General features: G+C 40.4%; 1 protein-coding gene across 1 annotated transcript in view; it reads right to left on the reverse strand.

Moving 5' to 3' along the window:
- The window catches only part of LOC122797703 (dol-P-Man:Man(7)GlcNAc(2)-PP-Dol alpha-1,6-mannosyltransferase-like), a 290,834-nt gene that overhangs the window by 204,970 nt on the left and 67,765 nt on the right, over nucleotides 1-18,099 (reverse strand). The window contains exon 3 of the mRNA XM_044066238.1: nucleotides 16,858-17,081. Coding sequence (XP_043922173.1) covers nucleotides 16,858-17,081 — 224 coding nt within the window. The remainder of the gene's footprint in view (nucleotides 1-16,857; nucleotides 17,082-18,099) is intronic.

Genomic DNA, 18,099 nt, shown 5'->3' on the forward strand with positions numbered 1-18,099 from the left:
CAGAGACTGAATGGCTGAAAAAGACTTACATATACTAAGTCTGAGATGGCTATTTCCCAGAATATTCCCATTTCTCCAAGGTATGATAATCTCAAAGTTAGTATATATACACGTTTGGGGGGGTGCAGAAGGGCTTGCCCCCTGCAAAACAAAGTTTAAAGAAGAAGAGTGATGTTTAAGATTCACTCTTCTTCTAGATTTTCAACCTTTTTTGTTCTGTCATGCGTGCCAACATTTCAACAGGGAGGTGAGCATAACAGACTTCAACAGGCAGGATTAATGTTTCCCCTATGAGAGGTGGTAAGACAATGGTACATGGGTATGGACTCAGCTTCTTCACGGTGTACTTAAATCATATGAAGAGCTACAGACAGAGCATGTTGTAGGGATATTTTTTTGTATGAGTAAGCACAGTAAAACTTGATTAACCAGCAAAGCAAAACACCAAATAAACAAGAAAGATCCCCTCTCTTTTGACCTGTATTATAAATCTGCAAACAGGAACCAGTGTGAACAACAGGCGTATTTCTGTTATTTACAATATAATAAGGAAAATGCAACTTCAGCTGGAAAATGTTACTCCAGTTAAATGAGGTGGAGTTAGAAAGGAACTCCTATGCAGAAATCAGAAAAGAATTTTGAAATATTTTCATGTTACCACCTCCTCACAAAGGTAGAGGATTTTCACAAGGAAATACATATTCTGATTATTCTGGACACCAGAAAGAGCAGCCTTTTTTTTGCATTCTCTTCCACATGCTGATAATGTCTCAAATAGGTTATAGGTTCCAGGTGGCACATTTTCTGGGAATGCCTGAAAATGAAGACATGAGTAGGAGGTGGCAAATTAATTTTGGGTGAATCCTTTAGATTGCAGCTTTTGATTATATGGATCAGGGCCTGGGAAATACAGCTGATAAGTTTTTTCCCTATCCTTGTTAACTGCTGATAGAAAAACAAGTATTCAGCTGTTGAAATCTTCTGTAACCCCCATGACAGATGAATGCTGGAATACTCTTGATCTTATCTATCAACAGGAAGGGAAACAGACAGCAGGAAAGGTATCATTAGTATATTCTTACTACGACAGACATCTTATGTAGATGTCAAGGATCAATGCTAGATTTAAAATTCTTGGCAAAACTGACTGTTAGGTCCGTCAATAACAATGGCTCAGATCAGGCTGGGTTCACATTATCAGAAGATGCTAAGGTCTGTCTGTGGGATAATATACAGAATGAATGCGTTTATCTACCTGTTTAGTTAATTAAAAGTGTTTAAACTTTTTGCTTCAGTTTTAAAGTTTCATCACTAGGCAATGTATGATGTTTAGTGCCAGTTAGTAATGTCTCCAAAGCTTTTCTTACTGTTATCTCTTGTAAATAATTTTAAAGCCAGATCTGATTAATTCAGTTTTGTGACCTGACAAAACTGTTTATCCATTTAAAGCTGTAGAAAAGAGAAGAGATGAGTGAATTTCTTCATTTCAGGATTTTAAGTATGTAGAATGTTAAAGTCCTAAGCTAGCAAACTGGAAAAAAATCTCCATTTACAGTTAAGTTCTTAACATGAAATTAATCACATTTATCCTCCGCTTATCTTATTTTTAACTTTAATGGTACATCAAAACCCACAGCAGTCTTGTAAGAATAGTTCTCTACTGTCGTTTCCATGGACAACTGTATACAATTTTAATATCGTGTTATTATAACAGCTTCAAATGTGCATCATTAAACCTATTCCTGATCAGTAACATCCCCCACTTAAAGGGACTGCAATCCCCCTTCCCACCTTCAGAGCTGAACTTTAAAAAAATCCTCCACAACAAATCAAACTGTACTTGCTACATAGCAGGCCACATCACATAAGGGACTCTCAATATCTAGCCTTACTCTCTCTTAACTACTGTCACCTCTTAACTTAATTTCCCCCACTCTCCCCTGTCTTGACTTTCATTACCTCCACAGCATTCCCACCATAATGTAAACCTGAAACATAATTATGTAAAAGTGTAAAATGTGCATTTCTCTCCTAATTGTTGCTATTTCTATTAATCGGTACTGTACAGTATTTGTTATATATTGTTACTTTCTGTTCTGTTTTTGATATGCACAACTTAATTCCTCCGTTACACTTTTTTCTACTTTGGAATTATTTAACCCCTGCAGTACTTGCAAATGTTCACTTGTGATCAGTGTACTATCCCAGTAAATACATGTAAAATCAAAATAAAAATGTAAGGTAATCTTTTACTCAAGAAGGTATATTTGTTTAACAGCTGTTATTTTCAATGTGTCTAATTGATTAACTAAGGATACTATGTTATAAAGAATGTTATATGGATTTTATGAATTGGGAATATTTAGTGATCCAAAGTGAGTGATATTACATAATCAACATACTTTCCGTTTTTTTTTTTTCATTAAGAAGGTAATTTCTTGGCTAGATATACTTTCTCCATTGTCTTAAGATTTTCACTGGGATAAGTCATACAAGAGCTTGGTAGAGATGATATTATAAATAAACACAAATAAATGAATATTATAAAACGTGAACTGTCAAATCAAAATTTAAATAAAGAGACCCTAAAAGATTCTTCTTCATTAAAACTAAAGAAAAATTGCTGCTTTGCATCTGAAGTAAGAAGTACAATCCAATGACATTTTTTAACCATCCCAGTATAATTCCTCAAACATTTCATTAGAATGTCAAACAATCTGAAAGGTATGACCCCTTATAAATGGGGAGCAGAAATAGACAAAACTGTCACTGATAAGATCACAAGCTCCTGCAAAATGGCCAGTATTAAATAAGGACAATTTACATTTTGTACGTCTCCAGGAAATAATCTGTGTTATGTACCACCTCATCTAAATTGTTTTTCAGTTTAATTCTTCATTTTGCTGTTTATTATCCCAGGATGGAAATAAGTACAGTTAATATTTTCAGAAGGCTAGAGAGCTAAACGTCATTATTCCATAGGATGGCATAGTGATAGTACTTTTATTTTTATCATTTTAGTAAAACAGTACTCCTGAGACATTCCTAAATGTAATACATTTATTTATTTATTAATCCATTGTTGACCAGGTTAGTCACACTTGGTTAGCAACCTCTTTTTCTTCATTTATATGGGGCTCTAGATTAAAGCCAGTAAAATGAAAAGCTTTGTATGTAAAGAGGAAGGAGGTTTACGGTTAATAATCCCAGTGGTATATGCTGCGTCATTAAATTTGTACAAAGTGTTAAAATGGATAAATGAGAAGTATTAGAGATCAGTACTAAAACTGTATAAATGTAAGTATGACAAATTTCAGGGTAAGAGGAAAAGAGTGTATAAATGATGAAATAAAATGCTACCAAGAAAAAATATTTTTGTGGAAAACAAAAACTGTTATAGAAAGAAAAAGAAAGAAAAGTATGGTACACAAATGTAATGATAAAACATTACTATCTAAAACTATGGGAAAATTTAACAAATGAAAAAAAAAATGAAAGCTATAAAAATAAGAAGCAAATGGTGTAATCACAGAGTAGAATGCCAAGACTTTTTGTGGGGACTGGTAATAGACAAATTACCAATAAAAGGAAATATGCAATTTAAAAAGAAAGGTGATAGAATATATTTACATTGTAAAGAAGAAGAAAAAAACTGAACATGTATTTTTGAAATGTAAGACAGTAAAAAGCTATGAGAGAAAACTATGTAAAGAAGATTTTGTGAAAATATAAAAGAGGTGGATAAAATAAACATGGGTACAATTAAATATGGATATTATAAATACAGATAAAGAATATGTTAAAATAATAGATAAAAGAGTATTTTATGTCATATGGGTTATATGGATGGAAAGAATAAATGAAATTATGTTTAATGGTAAATGGATTTTAGCAACACTAAAGTAAAATCGAGGTGGTTATGGAAAAAGGAGTGGGGGTCTAATAGGGATGAAAATTTAATATTACTGCAAGGAAAATTATGAATATGTGCAAATATATTCGCATATCTATATGTTGGTACATTTGTAAATATAAAAAAAAATGAAACACCTTCTTGCCCAACTTGGCAGCAACCCTTGCAATAAAATGCACCACGTTGTAGATCCAATTGTTTATTATAAACACAGAAATCAGTTAAGTGCTTTCATCCAGCAACCTGGACTTCATCAGAACTGATTTATCCAAACCTGTATACAGTTTAAATACCCTTGTGCTCAACGCACAACCAATCAAAAATTTCCTCCTTTCCCCACGTTTAAAAAAATGCCTCATTTTGATTACATGAAACATTCTAAATGATAAAATCATCTTATTCCACAGTTCACATTTGCAATGCCTTTGAAAATGACACTTGTATATATATTAAACACTAAAAAAAATAAAAATATGTTATACATAAAACTGCATAAAATTACAATTCAAGTGATCTCTGTTTTAAAATGGGCAAGATAGAGATGTGTTTATAACTCACCCCTCCACCTCACGATGCACTCAAGAAATTTATAAATTACATAAGGACAGTAAGAAAGGTATTTACAACTCTTCCCAGGGTGAGATCAATTTATTAGAGAAGTTAAGAACTAACAGAGAAGTAAGGGTAATAAAGCCCGACAAAGGGGGTGGCATAGTATTGGTGAATAGGATGGACTACAATTGCAGCATTCTAGCCATGGTGCATGATGAGGAGAAATATCAGGTGGTCTCAAGAAATGAGATAAATATAGCCCAAAGGAAGATCCAGCTCATGATTGAGGACAGTTTGCTCCAAGGTAATATTAATGAGATAGTGTTTAATTTCTTGGTTAAAGAACATCCTGTCATACCAACTGTATTCGGAACTCCCAAAGTGCATAAGAATATTGAGGAACCCCCATATAGACTAATAATTTCATTGAGATTTAGTATCACCTATACCTTAGGAGTGTTTGTCGATAGACTGGTAAGAAATGCAATGATACCTATCCCTCATATTTTAAAAGACTCTTGGGATTTTTTATAATGTATAAATAATGATATTTACATGGATGAATGCAGTTTTTCTACCATCGACGTATATGATATATTTACGTCTATTCCCCAGGTTCTAGGGTTGGAGTTTTTCTACAAAGCCCTTCGTGAAACTACAACACTCAATAACACGTTGATAAACTTTGTGATGCTGTTAATGGATAGTTTGTTTGTTTGTGTCTTTCGGCTTTTTCCGGTTAGGGGTCGCCACAGCGGAACTCCGGTCTGCTAATGATCGGCAGTTGATATTTATGTACCGGCTTGCCAGGCCTGACGCACAACCTTCAATGAAGGTACGCCCATTCACGCATGTTTCCACGCAGAAGACACTCTGGCTGAGAATTGAACCGGACAGCGTCTTACTGTGAGGCGACAATGCTACCGCAGCACCACCACCACAGGTGCCTGTTAATGGATAGTATATTGAAAAATAACTTTTTTTTATTTGAGGGGGAATATTTTCGCAAAACAGAAGGTATTGCTATGGGCACAAGTTGTGCACCTGTTTTTGCCAACTTGGTCATGTATAGTTGGGAAAAACAATACATTTTTAACAGCGAATTCAGGAATGAATATTCTATCTATTTAAGATTTTTGGATGATATATTCATTCTGTGGAAGAAGGATAGTGTAGGGGAAAGATTTTGTGAATAACTCAGTGGGGTCTGTGAGTATTTCAGGTTTACCTCCTCACATAATAATAGCATAATAAATTACTTGGACATGTTAATTTGGAAAGCTATAGAAGAGAAATGTTTTTCCTCTACTATATATAGGAAATCCACATTTTCTAACGACTATCTGGACTACAATAGTAGCCACCCTTATTTTATAAATAAAAATATAGTCAAAGGGCAATTAATACAGGTAGCACGTATGTGTTATTCCAAAAAAGGTTGTAAACAAGAGTTGGATGTGGTTAAAAGGTTGTTTAGTGAAAGGGGGTACCCCAAAAAATTGTTGGACAATTCGTACCAAATGGTCATCAACAATTGGGGGGTTAGGTACAAACCACTATTGGGTAATAGAACTGGAGAGAAAGGTGAAATGTTAGTGGAAGGCAGATATGAGAACTCTATGGTACTCACGTATGATGGATTATGTAACCAAGTGAGAAGTATTATGAGGAAAAACTGGACTCTATTTAAAGTGAACAAAGACGTACAAGAGATTATGGGTGAAAACAAGAAGTTATGTACTCACCATAATGTTCGATGTATGTAGTCCATCTCGCCTTACATTCTTACCCGTGGGTTCAGAGCCGAACCTCAGCTCCGATTCTGCCATACTCTAGCTCAAAGTCTTCAATTGGCTCGTGGCTAAGAGGTATCCCATCACACAACAGGTCTATTCGCCAGATCTTGTTTGCTGCAAGCTCACACACGTGCACACTGAGAAGAACAACAACCCCAATAGAAAGGACTACTGACACCTAGAGACAATACCCCAGGTCCTCCAGGAGGGGGAAGGAGGGAGGGTTAGTAAGAATGTAAGGCGAGATGGACTACATACATTGAACATTATGGTGAGTACATAACTTCTTGATGTTATGTAGTCCAATCTCGCCTTCGTTCTTACCCATGGGACAGCATCCCTAGCACCTTGATCTTGGCTCGCTCAGTGAAAAATACTCTTGAGCACCATGGAACCAAAGGAAGATCTGCCTCTACAGATCAAATCTAATTTGTAGTGACTAATAAAGGTATGAGGCAAAGCCAATATTGCTGCAGCACAAATATCATCCATAGACATCCTAGCCTAAAACTCAGTTGAGGTAGCCACAGATCGTGTAAAATGAGCCTTCACTTTAAAGGGTAACTCTTTGCCATTGGAAACATAAATAAATGAGATGCAATTGGAGATCCAGCGAGACAAGGTTACCTTGGAAACAGGAACCACAAGTCTAGTGTCTGAAAATGAGACAAACATTTGATCTGATTTTCTTAAGTCTTTTGTCCTATGTAAACAGAAACGCAATTGTCTATGAACATCTAGCTGATGAAACTTAAATTCTGCCTTGTTGGAGAATTCAGGAAAAAACACAGGCAACTCAATGGAATGGTTGATATTGACAACAGAGGCAACATTTGGAACAAAAGAAGGGTTGGTTCTTAAGGAAACCTTATCTTTGTGAAACACCAAATAAGGTGGCCTAATCGATAATGCTTGGAGTTCAGAGACCCGCCTAGCTGAAGTTATGGCTACCAAGAATACTGTCTTCCATGACAAAAATCTAATGTTACACGCAGCTGTGGGCTCAAAGGGAGTTGAAGTGAGCTTCTGTAGTACAAAATTGAGGTCCCATGGCATCACCGGATCAAAGACTGGAGGTTGGAGTAACAATGTCCCTCTAAGAAAAGCCCTACAAAGCCTATGTGCCATAATGTTGGGCTCACTGGCAACGTGAAAGGTAGAAATCACTGCCAATTGTACTTTAATGGTTGCCGCAGCTGAACCCTGACTTAATAGTTGAGAAAGAAATTCCAATATTGCCAAAATAGGCACTGTATTAGGATCAGTATATGTTTCTCACGGGCCCAAATAGAAAATCTTTTCCACTTACTGGAATAAATCTTCATGGTAGAAGGCTTGTGGGAAGATGATAGAATATGGACCACTTCCGGCGAAAAAAAATCATGAAGCCTGACTAAGGATGGAACTGTAGCAGCCAAGCTGTCAACTTGAGGGTCTAGATGGAAGGATGGAACTGTCCTGACATATGAGTCAGCAGATCCGGAACTGGGTCCAGAATCCAGGGCTTGTCCATTAGATAGGGTTGAAGGAGGGGAAACCAAATCTGATGAGGCCAGTGTGGGGCAATGAGGATCATTTTGCTTCCCAAAGACTGTGCTTTCTGAATGGCCTTTGATATGAGAGGTAATAGTGGAAAGGTGTAGAGAAGACCATAGGGCCAATTGTGAGCCAGAGCATCCCTGGGTGTCTCTCCCTCCGGGGGGGGGGGATAAGGGTGAAGTAGCTGCTGCATTTGGCATTGAGAGAGCTGGCAAATAGATTGCAGCAAGGCTGACCCCATCTGTGGAATATCTCTTCCACAACATAACTGTTCAGGGACCACTCATGAGGCATTAGGATAGCTCTGCTCAGCCTGTCGGCAATCACGCTGGACTTCCCTGGTATGTCCATTGCAACTAGAAAGCATTGGGAAGACACCTCCCACTGCCAAACTCGAAGTGCCTCTCTGCAAAGGGGGTATGATTTGTTTCCTCGCTGTTTGTTCAGGTACCATTACACTGACATGTTGTCTGAATGGATTGCAATTGTCCCTAGAGGAAGAAAGCTCTGAAGTGCTTGCAACGCTAATAGCACTGCTCTCATCTCCAGGACACTGATATGCAAATGAGTCTTGTGATCCTGCCACGTGCCTTGGACAGTCCTGCCAAGATAATGTCCCCCCACCCAATCTGGGAGGCATCAGTGGTCACCGTGGCAACTGGAGAAGATGGGACAAAAGGCTTGCCCACTTTGAGATTGCTGGCCTGAAGCCACCAGCGTAGATCCCACTTCCACGTGTCCATAATCAGAATAGAACAGGAGAGTGGAAGATACTGTAGTGACCATTGGGTGAAAAGCAGCCACTGAAGAACCCTCGTGTGTAGTCTGGCAAGGGGAACTAACATGATCGTGGCAGCCATGGTCCCTAATAACTTGAGGACCACTTTTGCTTTGACCTTCCTCAATGGTAGTAAGGCGTAGACTTGCTGTTGTAAAGCCTGAATTCTGTCTTCTGGTAAGAAGGCCCTCATGAGCACCGTATCTAGCGTGGCGCCGATAAAAGTGACATGCTGCAAGGGCAACAAGGTAGATTTTTCCCAATTTAGAGTAATTCCTAACCTTTGGCACAGTGTAATGATGGCGTCCCTGGTCTGTAACAGTAGATGCCTGGTGGTGGCAGAAAGGAGCCAGTCGTCCAGGTACGGAAACACTTGGAATCCCTGACATCTCAAGTGAGCCGTTACCACTGCCATGCGTTTGGTGAACACCCTGGGGGCTGTGGTGAGATCAAAGATGGGTCTCAGGTCCCCTGTTCTTTTCGGCACCAAAAAGAATCTGGAGTAAGTCCCTAATCCTACTTGGTCTGCAGGGACAGGCTGGATGGCTCCCTTCGAAAGCAACTTTTTTATTTCTAAAGTCGCGGAATCCCTGTGACTGGGTGGAATGTCTGGGATTCTCCTGGTTGGCGAGGGAGGAGAAGAGAAGGGAATATGATAACCTCTGGAAATTATCTTTAATACCCACTCATCTTGGGTGACGTCTTGCCAGGCTTCTGGGTATAAAGAAATGCGACCCCCGACCAGCTCCAGAGACGCACAGTCGGACCTCCCTTCAGGAGCGCTGGTAGGGAGAACCACGGAAGGAATCATGGTCCCCCTCGTTACGCGGGCCTCCTCTGCCTCTAGGGTGGCATCTACCTGAATTCCCACCCCCCCTGCCTCCAGAGGGGGAATCACTTTGTGTGCCTTGAAAAAACCTCTGCGACTTTCTGAACCACATTTTCCCACCCTTCTGGCCCTTGAGGTAAGGTCTAGAAGGCATGGAAAAACAGACTCCCATGGCAGACAGGATTTTTCCTTCTTGTTCGCACCTAGTGAGAGTGTCCTTCACCTTGGTTCCGAACAACGATGAACCATCAAAGTGGGCATTAGTGAACGTAGACTTGAAGGCCTCCGCAAAATTGCACAGGGGCATCCAGGAGTGTCTCCAAAGAGAGACTCCAGAACCTGCTGCCCTACTTGCTCCATCGGCTCCGTATGAGATCAGCGTCATGGAGGAGTTGGTAAGGGAATTTAGGGTAGACATCGGTGCATTGAATTTCTGTGCCACGGCATCAGAAATTTTACCCTGTAGAGAATCTCCTAGCTCTTTTAGGAGATCTCTCTGGAGCCTTGTAAAATGCATTAAGTAGTTCAGTGACCACAGTGTAAAGGCCGCTGAGGTAAACACATGCTTCCCATACCTGTCCACAGCCCGGGACTCCATGTTAGGTGGATGGACGGTAGACGAAGTGTCAGCAAGTTCCTTCTTGGTGGCTGCTGCCACCACCATGGCATCTACTGGAACTCCTTTAGTTAGATATTCCTTGTCAGAGGGGGCGGACAAAAACTTATTGGGTCTCCAAGGGACCAGTTCCACAGTGTCAGGAGTTTCCCACACCTTTCGACAGACAAGATCTAGTAGCTCATCAAAAGGGAGAGAAACCCAAGAGGGGGAGGGTTGAGACCCAAAAGCGTTCAGGAACATAGACTCCTCATCAGAAGGGGATTTGGAGGGCCAGCCTCTCTCTGCTTCAAGATCTCCAGGATATCTGAAAAAGAGATCTCTTCAGAAGATGACTTGGGGGACACCTATGACTCCTCGAGGTCAGTGTCCGATGTGAGAGACTCATCCGGGGAGTCAAGGTGTTTCCTCTTACACAATCTCCTTCTGGCGGGTTCCTCAGGCAAAAACTCTGGGGAGACTTCAGAAAGTTGGGGACCACTCATGGAGGTATCCTGAGGTTTAGGGTCTCCGCTGCCCATGGATAGAACGTGATCTGAAACTGACACCGGTGCTGGAGGGTGCAGAGTATCGGTGCCATAGGATGAAGCTGATGACCTGGCCAGCACACTCCTCATAACCTCGAAGGCTGATCCCCCTGGCTCCGAAGTCTGACTAGCTGTAGAGGAAACAGTAGTAGCCCTTGGCACCAAGGAGATGAGGTCCAAAGCAGATGTCAGGTCCAAGCTCATTCGAGCCAAAGCACCGAGAGGAAGGCTCGGAACCGATGAAGATTGATCCGATCCCTCCCACTCGGGTCCGACCGGAGAACCGTGGACCCTCGACCCCGTGGATGGAGCCGACAGGGTTGGAGCAAAAATCGGAACCGAGAGGCCAGGTGAAGCTACTGGAACCGACCTGACGGAACTGACAACTCTGGCTCCAAAGACTGAGAAAGGCTCGGAGGAGGAACAACAAAGGATGAAGAGTCCATAGGCTCCAGAGCCGACTGGGTTGGAGCCGAAATCAATTTGACCAACACTGATGACTGAAGCAGTTTCTTCACCACCCTATCAACGTCCTCATCGGAAAGGGTCCTGGAAGACCTGGAAGATAATGTAGGAGATCTGGATCTCCCTACAGGAGGGGACTTGCGTGAAGGAGAAACCGGTCAAATAATTGGAGACTGGCTCCGAACCAAAATATCTGTGACCGGCTCCGAAAGGCTGGGAGCCGATATGGACTTAGTCAAGAGACTACCTTCTGTTGGCACCGAGGGCAAAGGAATCGAAGAAGGAGAAGCTGTTCTACCAACTTTCTCTGGCGGCTCCGAAGAAACAGACGGAGCTGGAGAGTGCTTCTTAGAAGTCTTTTTGCCCTTTTTAGCTGGGGATAATGCACTGGAAGACTTAGCCAAGTGTTCCTCAAAGGAGTGTTTAAGCAGTCCTTTCAAAATGAGCTTGTTCTTCCTCTCCTGTAGCACACGGGGACTGAACGAATGACAAAACAAGCAGGACTCTTGGAAGTGAATAGCCCCCAAGCAGTATACGCACACAGAGTGTCCATCAGTTAAAGACATTTTATTGTTGCATTCAACACACTTTTTAAAGCCCGAAGGCCTGTGTTCCTTAGAATCCTTGGACATGCTGAAAGGAACAAAGTAATACGTACACACACTAGACCCAACTAACCCCGCACAAGAAACAGAGCCTCTAACTAAAACGGCATAGAAACCGGTGGGAAAGAAAACAGAGAGGACTAGGTACTCTAACTTAAACAGGCCTAGCCCGGGGAAACAAAGGCAAGATAGCACCACTAGCCAGACACAACAACACTAATGCTAACAGAATGGAGCACCCAAACCAAATATCACACAGAAACAATGGGGAGGACTAGGTCCTCTAACTTAAACGGGCCTAGCCCGTGGGGAAAGAAATGAATGGGATACCAAAACAGCCAAGACAAAGCCACAAAAACAGCAAGAGAAACAAACAAAGGCAGTAAAACACCACTAGCACACACACAGAGATATGAAAATAGCTTTTTTTAGAGCAACAACAAATCAACAGTTTATAAAACTTTTATAAACAGTATACTTAGCCATGGCCAAAAGCGAGACCACGTCCGAGCGTAATGAGCGGCAAATGAGATCTGGGGAATAGACCTGTTGCATGATGGGATACCTCTTAGCCATGAGCCAATTGAAGACTTTGAACTAAGAGTATGGCCGAGTCGGAGCCAACAATTGCCATCACCCAAAACAGCTTACAAAAGCTGGACCTTACAGTAAAACAAATTCAGATTCCAGGTATCTTCATTCATTTCCAATTTTTTTAAGAATCCAACAGATACAGGATCATGGTCCAACAAAGTGGCCAAAATCCCAAATTTCTAATCAGGTATGGATTTTTCCAAGTGATAAAGCATTTGATAATCTTCGAGAAGGAACCTATCTTGTAGGATAAATAAATATAAAGTGTAGTGGGAAGTCGCACTGATGGTATTCAAATGCCATCTGCACCACTGGTTGGGATGTAATTAATACTCTTATCAATAGTCCAAGGATGACAGTACCACTAGACTGGCAAAATAAGGCACTGGACCCCAATTTCAAACAGGGAACAGCTGCATAGCTATGAATTACAGAAGGATCACACTCTTCAGCCTCCCTGGGGAAAGTACATGTCAAAATGCTGAAAAGGAGACTTTAACCAACCATTTAGGAGAACCCTTACTGTGGAACATAGATTAGCTCTTTGTTCTTGCAGAAATACTGAAGGGGACATGGGAATTTGCTGACTGTCTATATTTGTTTATTGACCTGGAAAAGTCATATGACTGCATCCTCCAGATTTTCTGTCCAAAACTACAACACTATGTGGTCTCAAGGCCACTGTTATCTGTTACCTTGTCCTTGCATTTAAAGTGTGACAACCATGTCCTCATTCAAGGTGGGTGTAAAATTTGGTGATGGGTGTGTCTCACTTTACCTCTTATTTGTGATTTCATAGATATAAAGGTACAGACAAGCTCTGGAGAATATCCAGTTTGGTGACATGGGGGCTAGATCTTCACTATTTGAAGACGATATTGTATTATTCTTCAAAACTGACTGATCTTCAGTGTGTACTCCAATAATTTGCTGCCAAGATTAAGCATCTGGGAAGAAAATTTGCAAACTATGTCTCCATCCTCACATATGATCAGAAGCTTCTGGACAGTGACAAAAAGGGAGAAATCCTTGATTCATTGATACAAGCTGCAGAACTGAGGTTCCTTCACAGAATTGCTGGGCTCGTCCTCAATGACAGATTGAGGAGCTTGGCAATGTGGGAGGACCATGGAGTACAGCCACTGTTCCTCCTTGTTGAGAAGAATAAATTTAAGTAGTTTGGGCATCTTGTGAGTTTGCCCTCTGGGTACCTCCCATGAGAGGTACACGAGACACAGCCAGTCAGACGATGCCCAAATGCAGACCAAAGACATGTTTGAGAGATTAGATCTCTCAACTTGCCAGGGATCATCTCTGGATCCCACAAGGTCAGTTGGAGAATGGTACTGGGGATATCCTGCTCACCAAGTACTTTAGAAAATGATGGCAATGATGATTTGCTCACTCGTAAAACACCAAATCCTTTCTCCCACTCAACATGGCTTTAGGCCTGGACATAGCACCAACACTGCCCTTATTTCCTTCTTGGACACAGTAAATACAGCACAAAATGCTGGCTCCTTAGTATCTCCACTCTTTCTTGATTTATCTAAGGCACTTGACACTATTTCTCACTCCCTACTGCTTACTAAACTCTCTAACCTCAGCCTATCTCCCCCCACCTTACAATGGTTTACTATCTTAGCAATAGGCAACAATCTACTATGTGGCAGCATTCTTTTTTCCTGTTCATTACTATAAATACAGGTGTTCCCCCAAGGTTCAATTCTGGCTCCCCTCCTATTCAGTATATTTGTCAATAACTTTCATAACACTCTTAGTGACAGTACTGTCATCCAATATGCAGATGACTCGACTATCATCTGCTCTTCTAAATCTGACACTGTATTACAACATCTTACCCAAGTAGCATTTACCGCCACCGAATCCTGGATGTTTCAGAACCATCTTGTCCTTAACCCCAATAAAACAAAACTCCTAATATTTACCCCCACAAAATTTAGCCCTGTCGACAAGTCACTATTCATTGTTCGTTCGCATAACAACACTATCACTGATGTTGTCCCTAGCACCAAATTGCTAGGTGTCATCATTGATGACAAATTAACCTTTGACCTTCACATCCACAGCAACATCAAAAAACCCATCCAAAGCTAGGTGCCCTCTATAGGCACAACTATTTCCTTAGCCTCTCCACTAAAAAAGCCCTGGACTTCCAACTTTTCTATATGGCGCCCCCATCCTCACGAATCTACAATCCTCCTTAAAAACTAAACTAGCCTCTTGCTACAACAAACTTGATAAATCTGTCACAAATGCAAATTTTTCTACCCGCCACTGCTCGTCTCTGCATCAACTAAACTGGCTAGGAGCCCCTCACCAACTTACTTATCTACAACTAACTACAGCTCATAAGATTATCTACCAACCATAAATCTGCCCTTCCCTCTCATACATACTGACCATGTACCTTCCTAATCTCCACCTCAGATTTGAAAACAAAATGCTGTCTGTCAATAAACCCAAGATCTCCGCCAGCCAAATGCTGTATTCTCATGCTGTCTCCAAGTTATGGAACAATCTCCCTTCCTCACTCAGGACTATCAACATGCCTGCCTCCTTTAAAAAAAAAAAATCACTCAAACTACATCTCTCTTCTCACTGAGTATGCTCCTGCACCCAACACCTAACATCTCCCTTTCCAGAGCCTCAACTTAACCACTCAGCTACAAAAATCTCCTCTCCCCCTCCCTGCCATGCTGACTCCTTGCTATCACCTTAACTTGACCCTTCCTCCTTTAGCCCTTCTGTCACCTCTTTTCTACCCTGGAATCAACTCTTCTCTGCTAAAAACTCAGCAAATATTTATACTCTTTGTCAGTTCAAATGCTGGCCACTTTTATTTACATGTCTATATCTCACTGAAATATCATCATTTGCTATTACTTTCTTTAAATATGAAAGCACTACTCTAAATACTTTGTTCTACGTAGTAACATTTTTACATTTGTATGTAATTAATGAATGTAAAAGTACTGCTCATTATACTTTGTTCCTTGTATTAACATTTTTACTTTTGTATCTAATTAATGTGGAGCTTTTCTCCCCAGGCCTCCACTGAAAATGGGCTCTTTCTAGGCCCAGTGGACTTTCCCGGTTAACAAATGCAATAGATAAATAAATGTATAAAAGGCAAATGGTGGCAAGGGGCTCAGACATATATGCAGGCTGCAGATCCATTTTAATATTATTTACTTTTTTGGGGAGAAGTTACATACCTGCAGCACTTAGCATCTACATGTCTGACATTCTAAGACCGTTGTAAAAGCAGTTCACTAGTCCTCACCCACTAAAACAGCTCCAATATACTACCATTGTTGTCACTGACCTTGGCATTAGATTGCTGCTCAGAGAGGAAAGGAGCAAGAGAGAGAGTGTGTGATAGCTAGTCTTCAGCCTGTTTAATTTCTTCATTATTTTAATCTGTGTCAACTGTGATGCATAAAGAACATCCTGAAATAATTTTTACCTCTGCTACCTACCAACCCTCAGCCCTCCATTCATTTTTTTCCAGTGAATAACAATCAAAGGAGGTCTTAATTCAGGCAGTCATCTAGGTTTTTCTGCTTAGCCCTAACATCACAGTCTCCTTCAGCAGCTGATGGATACAACTCATGCCTGACTCTGGCAACAGTACATGCTACTTACTGTGCACTCCTCAGTCCCAGCCTAAGGCTGCTAGTGAATCTACTATAATACTTACAGTAGCAAGCAAACATGCTTCTCTACATCAGTATGGGCAAGCTGGCATTAGCCACTCACTCCAACCTTCCCTTGATGGCTCTGCTGGCACTTGGGATACTAGTCGATCCCAGTTAACTGGGTCGCAACCAGGTCTTCATCCTTCTGCACTATGTAGTTAAATGATAAAACAGGAAAATTTAGCAGGGTCCTAATTCCAGCTTTGTTATATATTTCTTTAAGCCCGTCAACCCTGGCAGCAAAAACACTGGCACTACAGCAGGAGAAATAGCTTTATTAACCAAGTGCTCACATACTAATTACTAAACACACAGATTTATAAAATAACTCATCAAGTCTTCATTCAACCTTAACCAGAGATCATAGGCTTAGCATCTCCTGCACTGGCCAGCCCCTAACAAAATAAAGTTTGCTTTTGGACAGTCATCTCCCGTCCTCAGGGTCTCAAATTCAGACATGAGTCTGGGTCAACAATGTGGTACAAGTAAGCACCCTTCACCTTCTCAACAAAGACAAACTCCTGATATTTATTTTCAGATCGCTGATACTATGGCAGTGAGTGTGATGAACATTACAAGTGTTATAAATAAGACAAGCTGATCAGTCTAACATGGTGCAAGTGCATGTCTTCTGAATACAGCCTACACCAACTACACATTTTTATTAAAAACAAAACAAAAAAACAGTTGCTTCATCTAAGTTAACGATGAGTTGCATATATTTCATTGACTCATAGGGGAGCAAGATATTTTACAATTTGCCACAATACTATAATGTTACAATTCTTTGACTTTAAAATGGTACTACCATTGTGAATATCTATCTATATTTTATTTCATACATATTTTACACAATCAATGGCAGCAAGTAAAACAATATAAAGATAAAATAAAGAATTTTTATCTTTTCAATATACTCACAGGTATGAACATCCTCTGGCAACAACGATATTTAAGACTGGGAATGTATAAATAATAAACCGGAGCTCCTTGTGGGGAAGGAATGAGTATAAGAAAATAAATCCAACTGTTGGCAGGAGTAATACACGAGTTCTCTTGTCTATGGCACCAAAAGGTATGAATATAATGCTGCAACCCAGAGCACGAGGCAGGGCTGAATAGAAGTACCACAAAAATGGTGATGTCTGCTCGATTTTTAGATTAAGGACAAGAAATGCAATGGAAAATAATTCTAGAGATAAAAAAGTAAGCATGTATCTTGGTAGTTCTATCAGAAAACAATAAACTGTTTTGTCTAATCTGCTCAATACAACATACACACTAGCAACGGATCACGGTCTATTTTTATCAAGTTATTTTTTTCTGTCCATCAGTCTCCCTCTTTTCCCTTGGCTAGTCTCTGAATTTACTTCCTGTTTTTCTGCTTCAGTATTTATTAAAATTCTCAGGCATCAACAAGGTTATAACTTCACCCAGCAAAAATGTTCCCATTTCAGCTTCAAACATTCCTTTAAAAGGAAGAACCAATACTCCCTATTAGGTCTAACACCACCATATTTTACTCATTTACCTGTTAACTGGGAAGATGGACTTTTCCAGTTCCTTTAATAGGAAGAACCAGTACTTCCTATTACGTCTACCACCACTGTATTTTATTTATTTACTTGGTAAATCTGAAGATGGACGTTTCCTGTTTTGGACCATTTTCAATCACAACCTAGATCACAGCACACAGTACTGTACAACACAGAAGATTATGAGTGGGTCGCCTATCATAACTAACTTATCTGTCCGAAACATTAATTTCTTAGCATCCAGGTTGAGAACACATAATAAATTATTATTTTTAGAGACATGATTCATAATTCTTTGTAGTATATGGAGTTTTATCTGCTCCATGTACTACTAGTTACAGAAAAAAAATTGCTATGTGTTTTGTTGGCTTTCAAAGCTGTAAAGACTTAGTGATCACTGTTATATTAAAAATGTCAGGCACACATTACTGGCATAGACAGCAGGCAGACGCAAATCTGTTTTTTTATTCTGCCACTGTCGTTTGCTGGTCAGCTCTGACAGATTTAACTGCCTAGTGCAACACCTGATCTTTGCAACTGAAGCAGGGGTGCTTAGTAACTGGTCTCATGCTTTAGAAGCACTTAGCTGGTTTGTCTTTTTCTGGATATCCTAGCGTAATCACCATGC

Source organism: Protopterus annectens, chromosome 3.part1 (assembly GCF_019279795.1).
Source record: "Protopterus annectens isolate FY-2018-M chromosome 3.part1, PAN1.0, whole genome shotgun sequence".
Lineage (NCBI taxonomy): Eukaryota > Metazoa > Chordata > Ceratodontiformes > Protopteridae > Protopterus > Protopterus annectens.